This window comes from Hyla sarda, chromosome 5 (genome assembly GCF_029499605.1).
Source record: "Hyla sarda isolate aHylSar1 chromosome 5, aHylSar1.hap1, whole genome shotgun sequence".
In the NCBI taxonomy this organism is placed as follows: domain Eukaryota; kingdom Metazoa; phylum Chordata; class Amphibia; order Anura; family Hylidae; genus Hyla; species Hyla sarda.
In genome coordinates this window covers 21,595,923-21,622,085 of record NC_079193.1, presented here as the reverse complement: position 1 = coordinate 21,622,085, position 26,163 = coordinate 21,595,923, and the positions used below count along the sequence as shown (strand labels likewise).

Sequence of the window (26,163 nt, the reverse complement as noted above, 5' to 3'; positions counted from 1 at the left end):
TTGGTTAGATGGTTCCCATACCTGCTGAGCAGTTTGTGTTTGACCGATTTCAGATGGATAAGAGAACGTTCTTCCTCTTGAAATTTGAATATCTCAACTATGGATTGTAACTGCGGATGATTCACCACAAAGAGATAGACTGTACCATCTGAATATAGAGGGGGGGAAAAAGAGAACTTATAAACACTTATGGGAAAGACAGTATAAGAGCAAATCTGCATTGGAAACTCTGGCAAAATCATGGAAACCATGATGGCAAGCCAACGGGTCCTATCATAATCAATGGGCTCTATTGAGCACCAATGGTGTTCCTGATATGTGATGGGTCCACCACTGCCACCTACCACATGGAATATACAAAAACCTCAAGTAAATGATAAAAACAAAACACATTTTTGTGTAAAACCACTAGGGTTATAAGACCACGTGAAATATCAGATACACTTTGATGACATCACGTAACTTCTTGATTTCTGTTAGTTGATGTGTTGTCATAGAGCCCTTGTTGCCCATAGCAACTAATCACAGTGCAGCTTTTACTTTTTGCTAAAGGCAACAAGGACAGTTTTTATTGGCCCTTTATGAGGATACAAATCACCAGTTGTAACAATATCTAAATTTGCCATGAATCGGATAAAAAAGAAATGTAGCAAAACATATCTCCTGCCTTTTTTTTATTCCCAGCTCCTATGCAGGCCTGTCTCCATGGTAACAGACTACAGTGTAGTCTGAAATTGCAGTCATGTATTATTCCCTTCCATTTATCGCTTCTTCTACTACCAATAGGTTCACAAGAAGAGGAAGCGGAGTTAACATGACTGCAGGATCAGGCTACGCAGGGTTTTATTTGTAGTCTCTAACCATGGAGGCATATAAGTCTGCCTATTTGCTGTATACACAAAACAGTAGAATATTTTTTAATGAATACTATTTGAAAAGATGCTTACCGTAATTTTTTATTTTAGAATGCACCGAAGCAAATAAAAGTAGTTGAAAAGCATACGTACCGTTAATGCTTTCATTTTTCAGCACTAAATAGTTATGGTTACAGTTAAAGGAATTCTTTTTTTAGCAGCATTTTAATGCTAAAAAAAAAAATCTACCTGTCTCCTGGTGCATCCCTTTTCCCACTGTGGTCCTCGGCGCCCTCCACTTTCTGGTACCCTGTGGTCAATATTTAACTCTGCGGCTCAGCAAATCACTGGCTTCAGAGATGTCCCGCCTCGGTCAGTGATTGGCCGAACAGATATTTGATGTATTGAGCACCAGGAAGAGGGTCGATGCCGGGGCTCAATACGTCACATGTCCGCTCAGCCAATCCCTGACCGAGGCGGGACTTCACTGAAGCCAGTGATTCATTGAGGTGCAGAGTGACGTATTGACCACAGGGAAGCAGGAGGAGGAGGGCTCCTAGGGCCGCAGTGGGACAACGGATGCACTGAGGGAACGGCAGGAGGTAGGTAGAATATTTTTTTTTATAACTGGCAGAATGGGAGTGTTGCTGAAACCCCCCCAATCCCATTAGCAGTTGTCTGCTGTTTATAACATCCCTGTGTACTGCATTAGTTTTTCTAAATTAGTCTTTCCCCTCAGCTGAACTTTACCCTGGCTAGTCTCCAGTATGTCATTGGCAGCCTTCAGATCAGCAGGGCTGGTGCAAGAATTTTTGCCACCATAGGCAAAACCTCATTTTGCCACCCCTTGCCTCTGCCCCTTTCCACACACCCTCTAATAAGGCTAATCTGATATAAGATCAGGGCTGTAACTAGTTCTATGGGCCACATGGCAAGTTCTGGAACTGCCACCCCCCAACAATTACAGGGTATACAATATATATATATATATATATATATATATATATATGTATAGATAGATAGATATATGTATATTTATAATGTTAACACAGTAACATAGCTAAGGGTGGGTTCACACTACGTTTGTAGTGTACAGTTGCTGGATCCGGTTGGGAGGGGTGAAAACCGGCCACTCCCGTATCCCAGCCGGATCCAGCCCGAACCCCATTCATTTCAATGAGCCGACCGGAGTCAAGCGCTGACTCCGGTTGTCTCATTTTTCCCTGTATACGGTTTTCTGACCGGACCAAAAACCATGGTATACCATGGTTTAAGGTCCGGTCAGAAAACCGTATACAGGGCAAAAATGGGACAACCGGAGTCAGCACCCCTCCCAACCGGATTCAGCAACCGTACATTACAAACGTAGTGTGAACCCACCCTAAGAAAGTTTTGTATGCGTGAGATAATACTGTATACCTCTAATAATAATAACTTTATCAAAAAAGAGTATATGAGGATAAAATATGATTATCATACTGTTGCTGACCAAATCCTGTATACTGAGACCAATATTGACAATACTACCAGTACAATAAACAAAAAAAGTCAGCAACTCTAAACAAAATAAAATACATACCGAGGTGCACACAAGGGACAAATAATACTGCCACACCATGGCCTAGACTACCATTACCACTGACTAATGACCAGATAATACTTCTTTACTGTTACTAAATTAAATTTACTTTACAAAGACCCATATTTTCACTTACAGTCACTCATATAGCAGTCGGTACTAGTTGCATATGAGCGCCATTCAGACCATATAAGTGATTATAGTTACATCCAATGACTCACAGATGACTTTTCCTCTGATCTGAGTTTTCACTCTTTTTCTTCTCTATCTGGCCCGTCCCATTAGGAAGACTTTTTCCAGCCAGCACTCATCTCCACAGAATCTGCCCGACAAACATTTTAGTTTCTTCTATCTAGCACCCTCCTCACCTCTATACAAACTTCCCATGTATATTTTCGGCATCACAGAAATACCGACCACGGGCCGGGCGGCTCCCTCATCAAGTGGGAACTTTAGGACAGCACCTACCTCGCCTTTAGGTGACGCCGTCCCTGCAGATGAGTAACCCTGATACGTGCCCTATATTATAATGATTGTGACCTTTAAAATGTGTTGAACCAGTGCAGAAATTGTGATACCAGTATACTCTTCTACTCCTTAGGACTATATGGACAATCACATTCTAGATCCATATGCAATAATATGGAGCTGCTGCTCTTTTGTGAAGACTTTTACAAGTGCCTGTGGGAATGTTTCCCACTCATCCAGAAGAATATTTGTGAGGTCCTGGATCACAATTTCCATTCTAGTTCATCCCCAAGGAGTTGGATGGAGTTGAGGTCTGGGCTCTGAGCTTCCAGCCCTGTTCTCCCACACCATACACCCCCTCCATGTCTTTATGGACCTTGCTGTGTGCACTGGGGCACAGTCATGCTGGAACAGAAAACGGCCACACACTAACTCGTTCCCTATCCCCAATAATGTTTTTGTTGGGAAGGAACCGATAATAAACATTTTACCCTTCTCATCGATGTACGTGCTCAACCCATGAGGGTTAAAGGAAGACACGTCAAACCCTTCACTGATGCGCAGAGGGGCGGGACTGAGGCCGCCATCTTCCAGGTCTAAAAGTAGTATCTCTCCAGGCTTGTCAGGTGCAAAGCACTTTACATAAGGCAACTTCATACCCTAAAAAAGATGTGAAATGAATAAGAAAAAATATATTTCGTACCCAACTCCCCCAAAAAAACTGAAAAACAGCAAGGGGTACTCCACTGGCCAGCGTTAGGAAGTAAATGTTTCGAATGCTGTTTTCACGCTACCAGGGTCGGTCCTGCCCCTCCTGACATCACGGCCATGCCCCCTCAATGCAAGTCTATGGGAGGGGGCGTGACGACCTTCATAGTTACATAGTTACATAGTTAGTACGGTCGAAAAAAGACATATGTCCATCAAGTTCAACCAGGGAATTAAGGGGTAGGGGTGTGGCGCGATATTGGGGAAGGGATGGGATTTTATATTTCTTCATAAGCATTAATGTTATTTTGTTCCAGGAATGTATCTAATCCTGTTTTAAAGCTGTTAATTGTTCCTGCTGTGACCAGTTCCTGAGGTAGACCGTTCCATAAATTCACAGTCCTCACGGTAAAGAAGGCGTGTCGCCCCTTGAGACTAAACTTTTTCTTCTCCAGACGGAGGGAGTGCCCCCTCGTCCTTTGGGGGGGTTTAACCTGGAACAGTTTTTCTCCATATTTTTTGTATGGGCCATTAATATACTTATATACGTTTATCATATCCCCCCTTAAACGTCTCTTCTCAAGACTAAACAATTGTAACTCCTTTAATCGCTCCTCATAGCTAAGATGTTCCATGCCCCATATTAGTTTAGTCGCGCGTCTCTGCACCCTTTCCAAATCCGCAGGTGCCCAAAACTGAACAGCATATTCCAGGTGAGGCCGTACCAATGCTTTATAAAGGGGGAGTATTATGTCCCTGTCCCTTGAGTCCATGCCTCTTTTGATACATGACAATATCCTGCCGGCTTTGGAAGCAGCAGCCTGACATTGTGCTATTCTGTAGTCTGTGATCTACAAGTACACCCAGATCCTTCTCTACCAGTGACTCTGCCAGTTTAATCCCCCCTATAACATACGATGCATGCAGGTTATTAGTACCCAGATGCATAACTTTACATTTATCCACATTGAACCTCATTTGCCAAGTGGATGCCCAGACACTTAGTCTATCCAAGTCATCTTGTAACTTATGCACATCCTCTATAGACTGTACCGTGCTACAAAGCTTGGTGTCATCTGCAAAGATAGAAACAGACTTGCATTGAGGGAGTATGGCCATAGACTTGTGGCCATAGACTTGGTCATAGAGTGTGGCCATAGACTTGGTCATAGACTTGCATTGAGGGAGTGTGGCCATGATGTCAGGGGGGGCAAGCCAACCCCTGCAGTATGAAAACAGCATTCAAAACATTTACTTCCAAACGCTGGCCATTGGATAACCCCTTTAAGGGCTTGGGCCAGGTATGCTGTGACCCAAGATAACTGTAAACCTGTCACTAATGAAGTCACCCTTCTTGGTGACGGAACATGTGGGGACTTTGGTGGGGTGCCAATCTCCAGGACTGAACTTACCCTGAGGTTTTTGTTTGGGATATCTTATTCAACAATAAGCTGGGGCCACTTGGCTATTATAGTATTGTATTTTGGTGACATATTAATTATTTGAGTTATTATACGATTATAACAATTGTGTATGGTTGTTAGCTTCATGTGACACCTGGTTGTTGCTATCTCGTAGTGGAGTTGGCTCTATTCATTTATTCATGTCACAGGGAGGGTGGGCGTTCTTGTAGGACTTTTCCTTTATGCATAGATTAAACATTTTCTTTTGACTATTGCATCCTAAAGATTCAAAGGTTATAGATAAGATATTGTATTATTATCAGTAATGTGCTGTCTACATAGGTCACTAAAGTTCCATAAAAATCTGAAAATCCATGTGTGACTGCTGCGGGGGAGGGGGATATGGAAACCTATTAAACAGATGCCCATCCCCGGGATCTTAGTTCTATACTTTTCTGTGCATGCTGGGAAGGAAACTGACATCATTCCTCTATTTGATGTTGTCTTTCTATTTGATTCCATCATTCCCTGTGAAATCTATCAAGAAAAGGCAACTACTCACTGTACTTATAAAGGCCAAACCATTAGGAAGAATATCGATATCTTCAGAACCAGCCTCTGTGAAGAAGAGAAAATAACACATGAGATTCTGTCCATAGGCACTGCATAATAATCTAATGCGGGAAAAACTAACTGCCCCCTTTCATTATAGGAGCTCTGTTAGGGGTAAATCTTACTGCAAGCTCGCTGACTGTTTCCAGTAACAAGTGGCAAAACTCCAAAGACTATATAAGGGTGCGTTCACACTACGGAATTCCTAGGGTGAACTTAATATTAGTGTGAATGGGTCTCTGTGAGACCCGTTCACACTGCAAGATTTCCGCGGCGGACAATTCCGCCGCTGAAATTGCTCAGCGCAAAGAAAGAACATGATCATTCTTTGCACGGATTGTGCGAGCACTGCATAGCCGTCAATGGTGACGGCTCATTGCCCCGCGGTCCAAGCGCCAAAGCACGACCTGCGGCAGCCGCCAGGCGGAATCTCCGCTCGCGGAATTCAGCAAGCAGAGATTCCGTAGTGTGAACGCACCCTAACACAGGATATACACAATGGGGGAGATTTATCAAAACCTGTCCAGAGGAAAAGTTTTAATCAGACACGTGTGTAGGGCATACAAATGCTGACCGCACGCCAGGTAAAACAATGAGAGTAAGTAAAGGATTAAATCATAACTCATGATTTCGAATTTATTTTTCCTTTTTCATTTTATTCATATTGCACTTCAGATAGTCTTGAAAAGACTAAATAGCAGCATATTTAGCAGCAGAATTAGACAGCATAAGCAGTAGTTCCATCAGTCATGGCACAACATTTCAGGGGCGGACCCCCTTAATCATGCGCCCATAGCAACCAATCAGTTCGCTTCTTTCATTTTTACAAAACCCCTCTGGACGGGTTTTGATAAATCTCCCCCAATATGCACAAGTTTAGGTACAAAGGACGTACACTGAGCTTGTATGGCTGGCACGTAGAGCTCATAGATCATCGGTATTGTGGAATGAAGTCAAATGTTAATGGGGAACCTTAGTAAAGGAAATCATTGTATGCAGTCCAACCTCTACGATCACCAACGGTGAGCTCAACCTATTCTAATTCTAGTTATTAGGGGTTCACCTGGGTCCTAGAGGATGGGTGGTGGCCCATATAGGGCAAGTGAACAGGGGCTGTTTTCAGGGGGTTGTCTAAAAAATGTTTTACATTTTAACAGTTTTGGCCATATTGCTGAGGGCCCATCACCGAATCGTCACCCTATGGGCAACTATCGGGGTAAGGATCTTAGCCTAGTCTAAGCCACCACCATGGTTCTGACCCCAAGCCAATGCCTGAAACACTTAGAATCCTAGGTGGTTTGTTTGTAGAGACTTAGGCTGGGTTCACACTGCAGAATTTCTGGGCGGAATTTCCGCAGGAGATCCTGCGGGTGGTGCTTGGACCGTGCGGACTGCATTGCTGCCCCCATAAACGGCAATGCATTTCTGGGAGGATCTTTTGGGAGATCTGCTCAGAAATGCATTGCCATCTATGGGGACAGCAATGAAGTCTGCACGGTCCTAGTGCTGCCGACTTTCTGCCCTGAGAAATTCTGCCCTGAGATTCCGCAGTGTGAACCCAGCCTTAGGGTCTATTCACACGGCAGAATTTCCACTTGTTGAATTCGGACTCAAATTAAAGCCCATAGACTTCTATGGGATCCCGCACTCCCATTCACCCTTCTGAATTTCCGCTTGCGGAATTTCAGAAATGTGAATGGGAGTGAAAAAATCCCATAGAAGTCTATGGGTTTTAATTTGAGTCAGACCCTTATGGTGTCTTGGGATGTGTTACAAGATGAGAGATTTTTCAAAAACTTACCGATCCCTTTCAGAAGTTGACAACCGGGGATCTCCACCGGCACGACTTCATTGAAGATTAATAATCTATGACTGTAAAAAATAAAAAAAGTCACAAATTGCACAATGTAAACATTTCGTTTTTTGCTGAAAAAAAGTCAAATTGTAGAGCAGGAGAAGCCGAACAGATTTATATATAGTTATAGGTGAAACTACAATGGAGAACAACTGATATGAAACAAATAACGTGTAGCACTCAATGCCAGTCAGCTGCATCAAAAGCTCACAAAATATATTTTCTTGTATTAGAAATGGCATGACAATGGTTAAATGAACTATGGAATTTATTGGCGTGCATAAAAAACAGATTAAATACATGAGACCTATAACTTTCCATCACATTTCATTTTTTTTTTATAATATCCTTCTATAAAGATGTTAATGGTTATAAGCCAACAAAACAAAAAAGTTCTAAATGATCTTGGGACTCATTCACACCTGCAAAGTCGTAGTTCATGTTTCCTCCATATATTTTTATGCTGCTAAAGGCTGGACCAAGTCCTACTCCAGGAGCTGCAGTGTTGCAATGTGTTGAGAAGACCACCCCCTTATCTAGACCAGATATGATATAATGGGTTTTCAGTTTCACCATGCATTATTTTGAGAAGACCATCCCCATACATCAGTGGTCTCCAAACTGTGGACCTCTAGATGTTGCAAAAGTACAAGTTCCGGCATGCTGGGAGTTGTAGTTTTGCAACATAAGGAGATCCACGGTTTGAAAACCACTGCGACAGATGATCCTTTTTCGGAGCAATTTTGGATGGTCTTTTCAAAGAGGTCTTCTCGCAGTATTTCCGTTCATTGACAACAACCAGATATAAACTGCAGAATCACAAACGTGTTAGAAGGCGGCAGAACTTTATACCATTAATATACCATTAAGTAACTATAGTACGTACCATCTGGGATGGCTTTAAGGTGCTGCTGGGGCCAGGTTCACACAGCGGGGAAAATTGTATGTATTTTTTTTGCCATGTGAACCCGGCCTTAAAGGGGTACTCCGCTGCTCAGCGTTTGGAACAAACTATTCCGAACGCTGGAGCCGGCGCCAGGAGCTTGTGATGTCATAGCCCCACCCCCTCATGATGTCACACCCCGCCCCCTCAATGCAAGTCTATGGGAGGGGGTGTGACGATAGACTTGCATTGAGGGGGAGGGGTAGGATGCCATGAGGGGGGCGGGGCTATGAAGTCACGAGCTCCCGATGCCGGTGCATTGCCGTGGAATGAGATTTGCCATAGAATGAGATGGTCCGCCTCCATCACATCCTATTGGCTCTCTCTTGTCACGTGACATATTTAAACATCACGCATTGATGCGCACAGCAGTGTCAGTTTGGCTATCACAGGGAGAGGATCTCTTCTCCCGGTGATAGCTGAAGCTGCACGGAGCTCTCATGGCCTCTGTGGCCCGACAGAAGTTCACACACGTACGCAGCTCATACGGCTGCCTCATATACATTTACTGTTGATCCACAGCGCTATCGGGATCCCTATGTCCGATGGCGCTGTCATCAGTGTGCGTCCCTGCGAGCGCCCCACGCCCGCAGCTCCACTCCCCGTCCCGTTAACGCTCAGGGAGCGGGGAACAGAAAGTAGAGCATCGGGCGCAGGTTAAGTTATTCGCGTAGTACTGCGCATGCGCAGTACTACTTTACCTGCACCCGATGCTCTACTTGCTCTTCCCCGCTCCCTGAGCGTAAACGGGACGGGGAGTGGAGCTGCGGGCGTGGGGCGCTCGCGGGGACGCACACTGATGACAGCGCCATTGGGCATAGGAATCCCCATAGCGCTGTTGATCGCTCCCTGAGCGTTAACAGGGGACGGGGAGTAGACCGACGGGGGACGGGGAGTACAGCTGCGGGGGACAGGGAGTAGAGCTACGGGCGACGGGGAGTAGAGCTACGGGCGACGGGGAGTAAAGCTACGGGCGACGGGAAGTACAGCTGCGGGGGACGGGGAGTAGAGCTGCGGGGGACGGGGAGTAGAGCTGCGGGGGGCGGAGGACGGGGAGTAGAGCTGCGGGCGTGGGGCGCTCGCGGGGACGCACACTGATGACAGCGCCATCGGGCATAGGGATCCCGATAGCGCTGTGGATCAACAGTACATGTAATAATAGAGTAAGTGTATATGAGGCAGCCGTATGAGCTGCGTACATGTGTGAACTTCTGTCGGGCCACAGAGGCCATGAGAGCTCCGTACAGCTTCAGCTATCACAGGGTGAGGAGATCCTCTCCCTGTGATAGCCAAACTGACACTACTGTGCGCATCGATGCGTGACGTTTAAATATGTCACGTGACCAGAGAGAGCCAATAGGATGTGATGGAGGCGGACCATCTCATTCTATGGCAAATCTCATTCCACGGCAATGCACCGGCTCCAGCATTCGGAACAGTTTGTTCCAAATGCTGAGCAGCGAAGTACCCCTTTAAGGTTGAGACACGGTAAAAAAAAAAAGATCAAGCTACTAATCTTCACCTTTTGACACCATATTACCTTTAGGTCTAATACTTTATGTGAAATCGAGTCCGAAGGCCGCACTGCGGGAGGATATATGGGAGGGAGAAGATAATGTGGAGGCATTATGGATAGAAATATATGGAGATAAAAATAAATTGGAGATATGGAGATAAAAACATAATGGAAGAGGCAGAAGATCAATTACTGAGGCAAATAAACAAGGCAGCAAATCAGAGGTGATAATAATGGGGACTTTAACTATCCTGATATGAACTGGGAGACTGAGACCTGTGAATCTCATAAAGGAAACAGGTTTCTGACTATAACTAAAGACAATTATCTGTCCCAAATGGTGCAGGGCCCGACCAGAGGGGGCGCCCTACTAGACTTAATATTAACCAACAGACCTGACAGAGTAAATAATGTGCAGGTAAAAGGACACCTAGGAAATAGTGATCATAATATAATACATTATAACTTATTCTTCAATAAGGGAATCTCTCGAGGGGCCACAAAAACAATGAACTTTAGGAAGGCAAAGTTTGATCAGCTCAGAGAAGCCCTTAACAATATAAAATGGGATAATGTCCTCAAAAACAAGAATACTGACACTATATGGGAGACTTTTAAAAGATATCTTAAATTATTACTGTAATAAATATATACCTTATGGGAATAAAAGGGTCAGAAATAAAAGAAAACCAATATGGATGAATAAAAACATTAAAGGAGCAATAAAGGACAAAAATAAAGCATTTAAAATACTAAAACAGGACGGCAGTGAAGACGCATTAAAAAGCTATAGAGAAAATGTAAAATATGTTAAAAAAAAGCCAGATAAAAGCCACAAAAATAAAGACAAAAAGACTCATTGCCAAAGAAAGTAAATCTAACCCCAAAATGTTCTTTAACTATATAAATAGCAAAAAGGTCAAAAATGAAAGTGTGGGCCCCTTAAAAAATGATGAGGAAGAAATTATAAACGGGGATCAGGAAAAAGCAAATATATTAAACAAATTCTTCTCCACTGTATTCACCGAGGAAAATGAAATGCCAGGTGAAATACAGTGTGATAAGGCAAACTCCCCAGTACATGTCATCTGTCTAACCCAGGAAGAAGTACAGGTCACCTGTCTAACCCAGGAAGAAGTACAGTGCCGCCTGCAAAAAATCAAAACAGACAAATCACCAGGTCCAGATGGCATTCACCCCTGTGTTCTAAAGGAATTAAGTAATGTTATAGACAGACCAATATTTTTAATATTACGGGACTTTATAGTAACAGGGACTGTTCCCCAGGACTGGCGCATAGCAAATGTGATACCAATATTTAATAAGGGAACAAAAGGTGATCCAGGGAATGATAGGCCTGTTAGTTTAACCCCTGTTGTATGTAAATAGTTTGAGGGTTTTCTAAGAGATGCTATTTTGGAGTATCTTAATTAAAATAATCGTATGACCCCATATTAGCATGGCTTTATGAGGGATCGGTCCTGTCAAACTAACCTGATCAGCTTTTCTGAGGAGGTGAGCTCCAGACTTGACCAGGGGCAATCGCTGGATGTCGTATATCTGGATTTTTCCAAAGCATTTGATACGGTGCCACATAAAAGGTTGGTGCATAAAATGAGAAGGATTGGGCTCGGGGAAAATGTGTGTAAGTGGGTAAGTAACTGGCTCAGTGATAGGAAACAGAGGGTGGTTAATAATGATACTTATTCTGATTGGGTGACTGTTACTAGTGGAGACCACAGGGGTCAGGCTTTGGTCCTGTCCTATTTAATATATGTATAAATGACCTTGTAGAGGGGTTGAATAGTAAAGTAACAATCTTTGCAGATGATACTAAACTCTGTAAAGCGGTAAACACAATAGAGGACAGTGCACTGTTACAAATGGATCTGGATAGGTTGGAGGTTTGGGCTGGGAAGTGGCAAATGAGGTTCAACACTGATAAATGTAAGGTAATGCACATGGGGAGGAAAAATCCGGGCTGGGAGATGTATTAAATGGGAGAACACTTGGGACGACTGACATTGAAAAGGACTCAGGAGTCTTAGTTAATGGTAAATTTAGCTGTAGTGACCAGTGTCAGGCAGCTGCTGCCAAGGCTAATAAAATCATGGGGTGCATCAATAGCGGCATAGATGCCCACGACAAGGAAATAATTCTTCCCCTCTACAAATCACTAGTCAGACCACACATAGAATACTGTGTACAGTACTGGGCACCAGTGTACAAGAAAGATATAGTGGAGCTGGAGAGGGTTCAAAGATGGGCAACCAGAGTAATACGGAGAATGGGAGGACTACAGTACCCAGAAAGTTTATCAGAATTTGTGTTATTTGGTTTAGAAAAAAGAAGGCTTAGGGGAGACCTAATAACTATGTATAAATATATCAGGGAACAGTACAGAGATCTCTCCCATGATCTATTTATACCCAGGACTGTATCTATAACAAGGAGGCATCCTCTACGTCTAGAGGAAAAAAGGTTTCTCAGGGATGTGGAATTTCTATCGCCCGACGCCCGGGACAAGCAGTTCCGGACGCCAGGCAGGTGATTTCTACAGGCATTTAGCCCTGCTTTGGGCAAGCAGCGTTAAATTCCGGAAGAATTCACAAAGGTCCGCTCACACTGTTACTGTACTTACATTTCCCTGCAGCAGTCTATAACGAGACTTCCTTGCGGTGATGCGCGCGATTGGTGACGTCATCACATACACAGCGCAGGACGTCGGGACGCTGACGTCCCGTGCGGTGCCTGTGATGACGTCACCTATCGCGCGTATCACCGCAAGGAAGTCTCGTTATAGACTGCTGCAGGGAAATGTAAGTACAGTAACAGTGTGAGCGGACCTTTGTGAATTCAGAGTGAGTGAGTGAGATAAACTTGCCTAATATGAGGATCTGCCTGATCACCAGGGGCAAAACTATATTCTTAACGGGCATAATTGTTTAAATACCGGGGGTAATATCTATCTGAGGGCCTGTATAAACCTATTTGTAAACCTTATTTGGCTCCCCAGTAGGTAGACAGGCCCCCAGGTAGATATGATCCCCATCAGTGATGTGGGTCATAGCTATCTGGGGCCTCTATACCTACTTTGGTGAATTCTTCAGGCTTCAGGCAAGCAGGGCTAAATGCCTAAAGAATTCACAAATAAAGGGGCAATCAATTTTGCCCTGTAACTTAACTCCTATAGACTGCAGTTGTGTGCTGTAGTCTATAGCGAGATGCGCAGAATGACAGCGTCCCGGCATGGGCTCGTACAACGACGTCGACTCATCACGTACCCCTCCGTCCGGACCAAGGATGCGGTCCAGTAACAAAAGTGACCGCCGATTCCCTGAGCCTGCCGGAGCACACATGGGGCCGGAGTACAGGTAGCAGGGGATCAGAGAGGAGGGGAGGTTTGGTAAATAATGTGGGGGAGGAGAGGGGGGTTGGGCTGAAATATGATGACACAAGGGGCATCAGAAGGGAGGGGGGGTATATTCTGTTCTGTTTTAGTCCCTTGGACAAGTAGTTTTTAAAAAAATTTCCACACCCCTGGTTTCTACACCAGCACAGATGAGGGTTGTTTACTGTATGAGCAGTGAGACTGTGGAATTCAAAACAGGTCTGGATGCATTCTTGGAGAGTAATAACATCGCTAATTATGTATTCTAGATCTATAGGGACAGAACGTTGATCCAGGGATTTATTCTGATGCCATATTTGGAGTCGGGAAGGAATTTTTACCTCTAGTATGAGGGTTTTTTTGCCTCCTCTGGATAAACTCAGTAGGGACTCATTAGGGTTATAGGTTGAACTTGATGGACTCTGGTCTTTTTTCAACCTCATGAACTATGTTTCTATGTTACAATGTAGGGTCAGTATACAATGAGCTTATTAGCTCCCCCTAGTGGCAATTAAATTCAGATAAAAATTCTATGCAGGGAATTTGAAGCCCTGTATCAGAATAAAATCATTAATGATACCCATAAATTTTTTTATCAAGAAAATGTATATGAAATAAAATAAATGTATTAATTGATAGAAGAAATACACTTTTTAAATGGGAAATAAATCTATTGCACCCATAATGATCTTTCCAATGCCATCTCACAGCACTATGGTTACTATGAAGCCGCGTAGATATCGAGACAATACAGAATCCCATATACAATACTGTTGTTATTTCTATAAAGTTCAATTCAGATAATACTGACGAACGATTCACCGTGCTGATATCCAGGGCACCAGTCACTATATATGGCAGTGCAATCCCAAAAACTCAGGAAGTCAATGTCTTGTTAAGGTCAGTGTTAGTGAAAAATACCAAAAACATGTTACGTACCTGAAATTCATAAACCTCTCCCCCAGTAGAGCCAGAAGCACCCCGACAAGGGTTATTTTGAGCAGAGCCCCCATGTCTGTGGTGCTGTCCCTGACTGTAGGATCAGATGAGAGTGGATCTGGGATAGCAGCAGCAGAGGGACTTAAAGCTGGGGGTTGGGTAAAATGCTTTGTACTCCTGAACTCACACTCCCTTTTGTACACACCTATCCAGTCTATATCCACTGTTACGTCATTGAGGCAGGTATCATATATCGGTAATACAGCCCCAATGCCGCTCATCACTACTACTCACATGTGAATTCTATAAGGCATTCTGAATAAATAAAGCATAAGGCTAGGTTCACATCACAATTTAACCATAAATTTAACTATTATCGGACCGTGAAATCTGATTGCAAAAAATCGTATACAAATCGTATGTAAAAATGTCTTTGCTGTCCGATTTAAAATCGTATCCAAAAATCGTACAGATGAAAATTCCCTCTGACTATGGCAAGTCAAAATTGGTAAAAACGCTTATGTACCCCGATTTTGAAAAAAAATGCTTTTCTCGCTCTTGTGGCAAATTGTCGCACGAAAAAAAAACAATGGCGCAATTGCGAATTTTTTTAGACAATTTTACGCGAAAAAACTCGGGTAAATCGGTTGATAAATGTCTGTCTATATCATTTGATAAACACATAGTGCCCCAAGATTGTGATGTTATTATTGGGGCCCGCTGAGAGGTGTCCACAGAAAATTATCCAGAAACCTTTTTAGTTCTAGTTTTCAATAAGTAATCATACCCCTTATATCTGGAACAACCGATTTGAGAGTGAGTGAATTCGTCATGAATGGATTCTCATAATCTTTCTTGTTCTGAAACTTGTTTTACAGCAAGTTACATCAGGAGCCATAAAAACACACAAAACCATTCACCCTGCTCAGTGTTTATGGAAGGCTTCCGTGTCTCAGGGTAGATGAATTGTTTCTCCCTTAAATGGAATGTGTCGTCAGAAAATGACTTACTGATGAAATCAAGCTTGAAAATGATTTTTTTTATTTTATTTTTGTAATTTTACTATTTATATATTCAAATATTCCAGTTTATATTCTGGCCACTAGGCCTAATAAAAGGTAACAACAATAGCTGTTGCTCAAAGGTCATCGAGCATGCCTAGACACCTCTCCCATTCATATCAATGGGGCCGCACTTGTGAATTGTTGCCTATATCCATTTGACAAATTAGAAACCAAAAATAAAAGAATGCAACCAGATTGGATGGCTCATACTGTAACTATTACTGTCAATTATACAGAGGTACCTGTGTTCTACATTATCCTATGTGCCTAATAATATCAAAGAGCAGTAAGAAAACCTAGGACTGTTTTTCTCTTCTTACTGCTCATTAAAAATATAAACAGTGAGTTTGAGTTGCGCTAGTGGAGCCTCTGCTGTTTTTGTAGTTTCTTTCTCTTGTCCCTGCTCATTCTCTCTCCTCTTCTCTTTCTCACTCCCTTTTTCTTCCCTCTTCCCCGATTTTTCTCTAGGTCGGCCTGGTCCATAGCGGCTGAATGAATCCCTGCTTCTTGACCCTCTCTGCATGGCTGACCTGACCACGACAGTTTTTGCCTTTGGGGACGATCATGCTTCTGACACCACGGATCCGTTTTACCAATGGGAGGCACTCAAGTGTGTTCTCCGGGGTGTCCTCGTTAAACATGGCTCCCAACTTAAACGGGCCAGGGCCCAGGCCCTTCGTAATGCTCTTCACCTGGTCTCTTCTCTTGAGTTATCCCACAAGCGCTTGCTTTCCCCCTCCATCCTCAGGGAATTGCAGCTGGCCAGACTTGAGGTGAAACATTTATTTGAGGAATCCTGGGGTCGTTGGCAGGAGCTGGTTTTATGAATATGGAAATAAAAGTGGTCACATGCTGGCTAGGGCTCTACGCACTAGGGTGGCTCAAGTTCACATCCCTTGTATACGTAGCCTGGCGTGTTCAGTGGTGCATTCTACCCCGGACATTACTTCTGCTTTTCATGCCTTTTTCCTGACCTGTATAACATTCCTCACCCTCCTACCCCTCCACCACCCATGCCGTCCCCGTTCCCTCCCCCCTCCTCTGCAGCTATGGAGGTGCTGGAGGCTCCTTTCTCCCCAGGGGAACTGGCCCTGGTGGTCAAGGAACTACCGGGTGGAAAATGTCCCGGCCCTGATGGGTTCACAGCCAAATTTTACAAAACTTTTCTGGATCCCCTTTCCCCTTTTATGCTGCAGGCCTTTAATTCAATCTCTTCTTCTAATCCCATCCCTGCCACGTCTACGGTGGCCCATGTAGTGCTTATCCCCAAGCCAGGTAAAGACACCCAATCCTGTGGGAGTTATCATCCCATCTCCCTCCTAAATGTTGACCTGAAAATATATTCCAAATTATTAGCGGTTCGCCTTAATTCTATTCTTTCCTCCTTAATACATCTAGACCAAGTGGGCTTTGTGCCAGGGAGGGAGGCCAGGGATAGTACTATCAAGACTGTCGATCTTATTCATTTCGCCAGGACTAATGCTCTCCCTATGATGGTTCTTTTCCCTTGACGTGGAAAAGGCATTTGATCGCATATCCTGGTCCTCCTTGTCACAAACCCTGCAACATGTTGGGTTCAGTCCTCAGTTCACAGCTAGGGTCATGGCCCTTTATTGCTCCCGACAGCCCTCTTGAAGATTAATGGCTCTCTCTCCAACCATTTCCCTATTTATAATGGCACGCGCCAGGGCTGCCCTCTCACTCCTCTTCTGTATGTGCTGGAACACCTCCTGGCAAACATCAGAGCGGACCCCGATATCCACGGGGTAGCCGTTGGCGCCAACTAATATAAATGTTCGCTTTTGCGGATGATCTTCTCGTCTACCTCACAGACCGCGTTGTCTCGTTGCCCGATCTCATGGCCCGCCTCTGGGAGTTTGGCCTATGGTCTAATTTTAAAATGAACTTCTCCAAATCGGAGGCACTCAACGTTTTCTTGCCAGCTCATACAGAAGCTTCTCTCCATTCGAGTTTCCCCTTCACCTGGCCCACACGTAATATTACTTATCCAGGGACAAAGATGCCGTCCGATCTTTCTCAACTGTTCTCCCTCAATTTCTCTCCCCTACTGGCACAATTTCGTGCTGATCTTGCTACCTGGCATAAGAGGGAGTTCTCTTGGTTTGATCGGATGGCCATCATTAAAATGAACCTCCTACCCAGTTTGCTTTATCTCCTGCAGACCATCCCTATTCATCTCCCTGCCTCTTTTTGGCACCTCATGCAGCAGTGTTTTGGGTTGTTCGTCTGGTCTTCGACACGGCCTCGCCTGAATCGTTCCCTGCTTTCCAGACCTAAATTATCTGTCGTCTATACTTTCTTGCCTGTGTGCATCCCTGTGTCCTTGACTGGTCACATAACTCCCAAGATGTCTGCCCTAAAGCCCTGGCCACCTTGCCTTGGACCTGGTCCTATGCCTAACATGCCTCCTACCCGACTTCTTATTCCATACACCACACTCTTGCCTCCCTGTACTCTGAGAGGGCGGGTAGTGGCCTTATCGATCGCCAGGGTCCCCTCCTACCGATTACGGATCACTCAGAATTCTTGTCTGGCGTCTCCTCAGAGGGGGCCTTTTTTGGTGCCTCCTTGGCTGCTCCTCTCCGCTTTTGTCACGTGCTAGCTGCGCGTCAGCTTAAATCATTGGACATCCTGCTTCTGAAGAGGTCATCCTCCCGACAGGCCCCTTTTGCCTAACTTCAACTGCACCACTTCTACTCCACGCTCCCTGCTCATTTTGCGCTGCACCGTGAACTGACGCCTTTTGAGCACCTTTGCACTGCCACATCGTACCCTAGACACTGCATTTCCATTCTCTATGATCCCTTACTCTCCCACAGATCTCTTTCCCTGCCGGCTTACTGCCTCGCCTGGGAAGTGGAGTTGGGTAAATCATTCTCTTCGGAGGAATGGGCCAGGTGTTTCTTCCTGACTCATAAAGCTGTAATCGCCACCAAGGCTCAAGAAACCTGCATTAAAATGATGTTCCATTGGTACCGTGTCCCAGCGAAGCTTCATCGCTGGTACCCTTCGGTTCCAGAGACTTGCTGGAGATGTGGAACTGCAGTGGGAACGATGACGCATATATGGTTGGATTTCCCCGCGCTGGCCCCCTTCTGGCGAATGGTTCTCCAAGTTATTTCTGAAGTGTCGAGTGTCTCAATCCCTCATACTCCAGAAGCCGTCTTACTGTTTATTTTCCCGATGGCGCAGTCGAGCTATAAGCATTCCCTTGCATGTCACCTTCTTCAGGCGCCCAAGACTATCATCCCCAGGAAATGGAAATCTCCGGAAGCCCCCCCCCCCCCCACCACCACCACCATTGAAGCATGGTTTGCGTAGGTCGCTCAGACCCGGCGTATGGAAGATGGAAGAGTTGTTGGCTGCCCTCCCTTCTGATGCGGCCCGTGTGGAAGCCGTCTGGCTCCCCTGGTCTCTGTTTTGCTCCTCTGATAGGTATAGAACCCTGAGATAGCTTCTGGAAGCTAGGGTGATGGGTTGGCGCGCGTACAGCCGGTTCTTACCTCCTCGATTGTGGTCTGGCCTTCCCTTCCTTGTGATTTCCTCCTGTGTCTTTTCTCTGTTCCATCTCTTTGTACTTCTCCTTTCCCTTGTGGCTCTTCTATTGTTTGTCCTTTCTTGTGTATTTCTATCCTTGGTATTGCGTTTACTCGCTTTTCTTTTATTAGAAGTGGTGTGTTCTAGTACCCTGCCCTTTCCTCTTGGCTTGTTCTTCTTTGCACTCCTGCCTCCAATTGTAGGTGCCCCCTGGTGCCATGTTTCTTTGCCTTGCTTCTCCTCTCCTTGTCTTGCTTCTTTCTTCACTCCTCTATATGAAACGCAATGTACGCTTGATATACTGCCTATTTTGATGATTTTGATGTTATACTTTTAGTCCCTCTGGGCCTTCCCTGGCCCCTGGACCTTTGTGTGTCTCCCAGTTACTTTTTGCACTACTTTGTGTAATGTTTTTATTGTGTCTTCGAAAAAAAAAAATTATATATATAACAGATTAGAAAAAGGAAAAAAACTAACAAACAAACAAAAAAACAACATGTTTCCGAATCTGGCTTTAAATAGTATAAACAAATCTAGGTCCTCTAATATCCCACAAGAAGTGTATATGTATATACACACACATATATATATATATATATATATACACACACACACACACACACACACACACATACATACACACATACACACACACACACACACACCTTTCACCTCTCTTTTAAGAGGGGTAGTCCGGTGGAAAACAATTTTTTTTTTCATATCAACTGGCTCCATAAAGTTAAACAGAATTGTAAACTTCTTCCAGTACTTATAAGCTGCTGTATACTACAGAGGAATTTGAGTTGTTCTTTTCAGTCTGAACACAGGGCTCTCTGCTGACACCTCTGTCCATGTCAGGAACTGTCCAGAGTAGGAGCAAATCCCCATAGCAAACCATTCCTGTTCTGGACAGATCCTGACATGGACAGAGGTGGCAGCAGAGAGCACTGTAGTCAGACTAGAAAGAGCTACACAACTTCCTCTGGAGTATACAGCAGCTGATAACTACTGGAAGGATTACACCAGCCCTGACCTGGCTTACAGAACTGTCTGTGGAACCCATTTGTGAAAAGTCACAAATTTTGTCGCAATTGGGTTAATAAAGTCAAAGAAAAAGTTGCAGAGGAACAATTTTTCAAATTGATGTACTGAAGTGTAATGTAAAAAAAATGTGTACTAGCACCATATTTATCATATGCCATACAATCATTTAATAAATCTGGTGCATGTACATAATTACCAAACAAACAAAGGTGTGTAAAAATCATTTACCTACACCACCCCTGATAAATTCAACACAGGCAGACACAGACAGAGCACCACAGAGCACAGAAACAAAACGCAGAGACAGAGAACAGACAGACACAGAGACAGGGCACAGAGCACAGAAACAAAACCCAGAGACAGGGCACAGAGACAGGGCACAGAGCACAGAAACAAAACACAGAGACAGTACAGTACAGAGACAGGGCAAAGAGACAGGGCAAAGAGACAGGGCAAAGAGACAGACACAGATTTTCTTGTTCAAGTAACTGGGATAACAGGATGGTCACAATAAAAAAATAAAAAAATTCAAAAACACATTTCTCCACAGTATTGAAAGTAATTTATTTTGGTGCAGTTCACAAAAAAATAATCACATTTTTCAAAAGCTGCATACTACAAAAGGCTGAAAATTATTGATAACACAGACATCACCAATGATTTGTACAACAACCCCTAAAGCTTTTGAGAAATATATATATATATATATATATATATATATATATTTATATTTTTTTTTTTTTCAAGCCTAGAAAAATAAATTCCCAGTTGCAAACACATATACATCAATAAATCCCATACAAAAAAAGCACTGAAATGGACACAAAATTACATCTTAAAAAGTACATGAGCAATAACAAAAAAGGCAGAGGTAAATCCAAATTGATGTAAAAAATATGTAAGGCTGCTTAGGTATAAGAATTTGGCTAGGTTGTGATGGTGACGCGAGGTCATCCTCATTTCAAGGTTAAGAAACGGCTCTAAAGCTATGGTAATGCTCCCCTTTTAGGAAAAAACTTGAACGCTACAGTCGATAACTAAACTTTCTTCTGTGAGGTTACAGTAACTGCTGGGAGTTGTAGATTTGCAACATCTGAAGGTCTGCAGTTTTGACAATACCGCTCTACCACAATAAAAAATATAAAAATGAAAATACATAGACTAGAATTACGGTAATCATTTTTTGTTTGCAGTACCCCATCTGACCACAGGGTATGCTGTTAGAAAGAAAGGTCTCCAGGGAGCGCCTAAATCAGGCATAGGCAACCTTTGGCACTGCAGATGTTTTGGACTACATCTCCCATTATGCAGTATTTGGCAGTATTTTGGCTGTAAGAGCATCATGGGAGATGTAGTCCAAAGAATCTGCAGTGCCGAAGGTTGCCTATGCCTGACCTAAACCATGAACCACATTCATCAAGGCACATGTATCCCAATACTCTATAGCACCATGTAATGGTGAAAACATATAGTGCAAAAAAACTAAAACACAACACATAATTAATCATTCCTTAAAAGGAGTTCTCCAAATGCTGACATCATATTACAAAGTATGAGTGTACATGTGTCTACCCTATTTAACCCCATGTATTATCATATTTGCGGCCCAACAATGATGTCCTGTGATAGATGATGACCATTTGACGTACATTACACGTGCACACAATATAAACCAATATATTGACCAAACAGTCCCAGGTAAGATTGGAATTAGATTGTTATACTGGGGTTTTAGGGCTTCACAGTGAAATTGTGTTCCCCATAGAAATGATGTATTAGGAAAGATTTATAAAATTAGAAAAAAAATAATTCTGCTGTCTTGGATAGGGAAAAAACAAAGAAAAAAACTGTACCAAAGTTAGTGTGTGGTATTGCAAGTTCAATTTTAACAAAAGATGGTGTGGCAAGCAACCAAGAAGTGCTATGGGCAGCTGGTGACAACGCTCCGTCTTCACACCCCTATGGACACCGAGTGCTGTAGGTAGTTCGTATTGATAATTGCTGCCAGTCCCCAATGCAACAAAGAAGAGATCTTGGCAAACATAGCCATCCACTCTTCTCAAAAATATTCTCGAAAATGTTAAAAATTAAGCGCTATTTGACCACATGGTTCTTCACCCTCCTGGGCAGGATTCAGTTACAACTCGCAGCACAAAGCCTTGTGAAATACTGTACCCATGAGAAGTTTGTTGCCATAAACCACTGCAGAGGTGGACGCTTGTAAGACTGAGCCATTGTTGGCATATACTGTGGTCACTATGGGGTTGTCCGAGTGAATGTTCTGTATGCGAACAATCTGCAATAGCAAAAATAAAAATAAAAAAATTGGTTAAAAGCAAAGAACATAGAGCATAGAAAACTACTGAAAAAGATAACACTTCCTGAAATAAAGATTATTGAGTGGAGAGGTTTATAAAGAGAATCTCCCACTCTGGAGGAAGTGTCATGTCATTCGATTTGAATGGGCACCATGTAATGCTCATAGGCTAGGGACAGTTTTTCTTATAATTCTTGATGTGTACTTATTATGGTACAGAAAACACTTTCTTTCTGTTCTACATCCGCTCCAATGTCCTGTGAAGTCTGTCAGAGAAGCAATGTACTGATGGGTTACTCTCTTTCCTCTCCTGAAGGAACTTTGAAGTTGATTTATGACCACATAAATGGTGCCTTTTCATCTAATTTTAAATCAGCTTAGAATTGCCTTTAGAAAAGAAAGGCTGATAAGAAACCCATCAGAATATGACTTCTCTGACAGAGTTCACAGATAACAGAACGTTGAAGAGGTTGCAGAACAGAAAGACATGTTTTAAAAAGGTGTCCATAGCCTTTCCAGGAATTTTTTTTATTTGACTATGCTACAGGAGCTGTAAAGTTAGTGTAGTTCATAATATAGCGTCTGTACCTGTGTGTGACGGTTTTCTCACAATTTTTATTTTTACCAGCATACAAAATGTTGTCTCAGATTTTTCCCTGGTTGCAATGCAGCCGAGACCTGACATCACTAGTCAGCTGATGACAGGGAGCCTGTCCGCTTCAATGGGTGGAGCGATCGTTTGGTGGGAGAGAGATCAATCTGCAACTAATGCAACAGCTGTAGGCACCCTGATTGAAAACCACAGGTCTTTTGAATGGATGCAGCTCATTTATGTTTCAATGGGTGGGGTGGCTGATGTGTGGGAGGGAGGAAAATGGAATTATGGGATTTGTAGTCAAAAAAAGAAAAGTCCAACAGGAAATACCAGTTCACAAAAATCTAGCCACAGTATTATGGTGATATCACAACATAGCCATTTAGCCCCAAGACAAGTGCAGATCCTTCCTAAGCATGTCCATTACTGTCTGCCAGGTACGTACTAAAATCACCTTATGGTGGAGAATTCCATTAACTACTGAAAAAGTGATTCCCTAACCTATATGGCTATGCTGGGAATTGTAGTTTTGCAACAGCTGGAATCACACTTTTGTTTTAAAAACTGCTCTAGGAGAAAGGTCTGGAGGGACGATCCTCATTTGACATAGTTAATTTAAGTTGGTTTAGTAAGAAAAGCTGGTTGTACTGTAGTTGCTGATGTGACCACCAGATGGCAGCATAGGACTTAGAATTGAAAGAATGTAACAAAGGAAGTTTTTGGAAGTTTTGCAATTAAAGGAGTACTCCAGGACCTGAAAACTTATCCACTATCCTAAGAATAGGGGATAAGTGTCATATCGCAGGGGTCAGGCCACTGGGACCCCCGAGTTCTCCTGCACAGGGTCATGGCAGTCTGCAGAAAGGGGGCCTGATGACCACCACAATAAGTGACGACTGACACGCCCCCACAATGCAGTGCAATGGCAGAGCCAGAGATTGCTGAATGCAGCGCTTGGGCTCTCCCACAGCGTTATATTGAGGGGGCGTATCAGCTGCCACTTCCTGCGGTGGGCAACATGCGCCCTTTGTGCGGACTGCCGGGGCCACGTACGGGAGATTACGGGGCGTCCCAGCGGTCGAAACCACCAACTCCCCCTAGAGATCCTGGAGTACTCCTTTAAGAAATAGTGAAATAGGTTAGAAAATGAAGTAACTGTAGATCTTCTGCCCAGGAGGACCTTCTTTACTGCTTAAGAAGAGGATGCTAGGAATAGGAGCCACATGTGTTAGGAAGGCGAGTGCAACTGGACAGTGGGAGTAGTGCTCCCAGAAGCAGAGGAGCAAAAATTCCTCTCTCCGGGGGGCTGACAGTGTATCTCCGCTGCTGACTCCGGGGCCATTTCTTGCAGGGGGAGTAGCAGGAGACCCGAACATCAGTGTCGGCAGCGGCGAGGATCGTGGCCTGGATTATGGCTTCAGGGACCGTAGCTGCGGGTCTCTGCTGTCTCAGGCGGGTACCGGAGAAATCAGCTTCACCCAGGGAGGGTGTGAGTGCAGTAAGGGGAAAAAATAGTAGGTAGAAACCAGGGAAAAGTGGGTATTAAATTATAATTATTTATATAGCGCACAGAGTCCTCAGCGCTGTACACTCACATAAGTGTCTGTCCTCATTGGGGCTCACAATGTAAATTTACCTTTTAGTATTTCTTTGGAGTGTGGGAGGAAACCGGAGGAAACCCATGCAAACATTAGGAGAACATACAAACTCCATGCAGAAGTTGTCCTTGGTGGGATTTGAACCCAGGACCCCAGCGCTGCAAGGCAACAGTTCTAACCACTAAGTTCTATAAGTTCTATATTATTGTGGTGTCCCGGTACCGCATCCTATACGGTACCTGTATATAGGTCCCCATAGCCAGAGTCCCTAGGACGTCGGGGTCCTTCTTATTTAGTCCACCCCTTGTCACCTCTCATCTAGATATTAGTTATCTTACAGTTTACTCAGGATTTATATAAATATAATTGTACAAATGTATATAAGTGGTTAATTACCTGTACGGAGCGTAACAGGACCTGCGGGTCACGTGATCAGGTAAACTCTATGGTTTTTGCTTAAGGACCTTTGGAGGTCCCTGTGACGTATTGCACCCATCATTCTTTGTGACGGTGAGTGATAGATATTCGGACCGATCAGAAAAACCCCGCCCCTGCCCATATATGGGAGCGGTGGCCATTGTTAGTTTTCTCTTTCCTTGTGGGCTGATGACAGGGAAGGATCTGCGCTGCTGTCAAACAATAGGGTTAACCTTAACCCCTGATATACTGAAGCAATACCCTGACTGCATTACCCCTACCCCAGAGGCCTACCACATTATACTGTTACTTATACACTGACCTCTGACCCAGGAACATCTTTAGTGTTGTAATTGACCAACTTAAAGCCATTCGGATGAGCTCCCGTCCAGACATCTCCTGTAAGTGGGTCCACAGAGAGGTTATCCAGAAGTGTCTCTAACTGCACCACCTGGTATAGAAATCACACAGACAAGATTAGAATTAATCAATTCATAATGGCATCATCTATGGGGATATATATAGCCCCTCCCTGATAAAGAAGTATAAGGTATAGTGTATTTCTTTGTTTTATGAAAAACATATGAATGAAACTTGGTCACATGTTACTTACCGTATTTATAAAACGCACTTTAACAGGGAAATTTGAGTAAAAATAAATGTAAAATAAAGCTCTGAACATAATGCCTCATCATTTCCCCCTTTGATCCCCCCCAGTGCCTCATTATTTCCCAGTGATCCCCCTGTGCCTCATCATCCCCCCTGTGATCCCCTTGTGCCTCATCATTTCCCCCTGTGCCTCATTTTCCCCGTGATCCCTGTGCCTCAACATTTTCCCGTGATCCCCCCTTTGCCTCATCATTTCCCCCCTGTGATCCCCCCTGTGCCTCATTATTTCCCTCCTGTGATCCCCCTGTGCCTCATTTCCTCCTGTGATCCCCCCTGTGCCTCATCATTTCCTCCTGTGATCCCCCCTGTGCCTTATTATTTCCCCCTGTGATCCCCCGTGTGCCTCATTATTCCCCCTGTGATCCCCCTGTTCCTCATCATTTCCCCCTGTGATCCCCCGTGCCTCATCATTTCCTCCTGTGATCCCCGGTGTGCCTCATAATTTCCCCCCTGTGATCCCCCCTGTGCCTCATCATTTCCTCCTGTGATCCCCCCTGTGCCTCTTTATTTCCCCCCTGTGCCTCATCATTTCCTCCTGTGATCCCCCGTGTGCCTCATCATTTCCTCCTGTGATCCCCCCTGTGCCTCATCATTTTCTCCTGTGATCCCCCCCTGTGCCTCATCATTTCCTCC

The 26,163-nt window shown here is 44.0% G+C and overlaps 2 protein-coding genes across 2 annotated transcripts in view; both read right to left on the bottom strand.

Moving 5' to 3' along the window:
• Positions 1 to 15,855, bottom strand: part of LOC130274518 (serum paraoxonase/arylesterase 2-like) — a 29,604-nt gene extending 13,749 nt beyond the window's left edge. Inside the window, exons 1-5 of the mRNA XM_056522953.1 lie at positions 15,653 to 15,855; positions 7,426 to 7,496; positions 5,575 to 5,630; positions 3,393 to 3,561; positions 22 to 148 (exon numbers count right to left, since the gene is read on the bottom strand). Of these exons, the coding sequence (XP_056378928.1) occupies positions 22 to 148; positions 3,393 to 3,561; positions 5,575 to 5,630; positions 7,426 to 7,496; positions 15,653 to 15,855 (626 nt within the window). The remainder of the gene's footprint in view (positions 1 to 21; positions 149 to 3,392; positions 3,562 to 5,574; positions 5,631 to 7,425; positions 7,497 to 15,652) is intronic.
• A 4,810-nt stretch (positions 15,856 to 20,665) lies between these two features.
• Positions 20,666 to 26,163, bottom strand: part of LOC130272938 (serum paraoxonase/arylesterase 2-like) — a 40,412-nt gene continuing 34,914 nt past the window's right edge. The window contains exons 8-9 of the mRNA XM_056518977.1: positions 25,184 to 25,312; positions 20,666 to 22,230 (exon numbers count right to left, since the gene is read on the bottom strand). Coding sequence (XP_056374952.1) covers positions 22,072 to 22,230; positions 25,184 to 25,312 — 288 coding nt within the window. The 3' untranslated portion in view covers positions 20,666 to 22,071. The remainder of the gene's footprint in view (positions 22,231 to 25,183; positions 25,313 to 26,163) is intronic.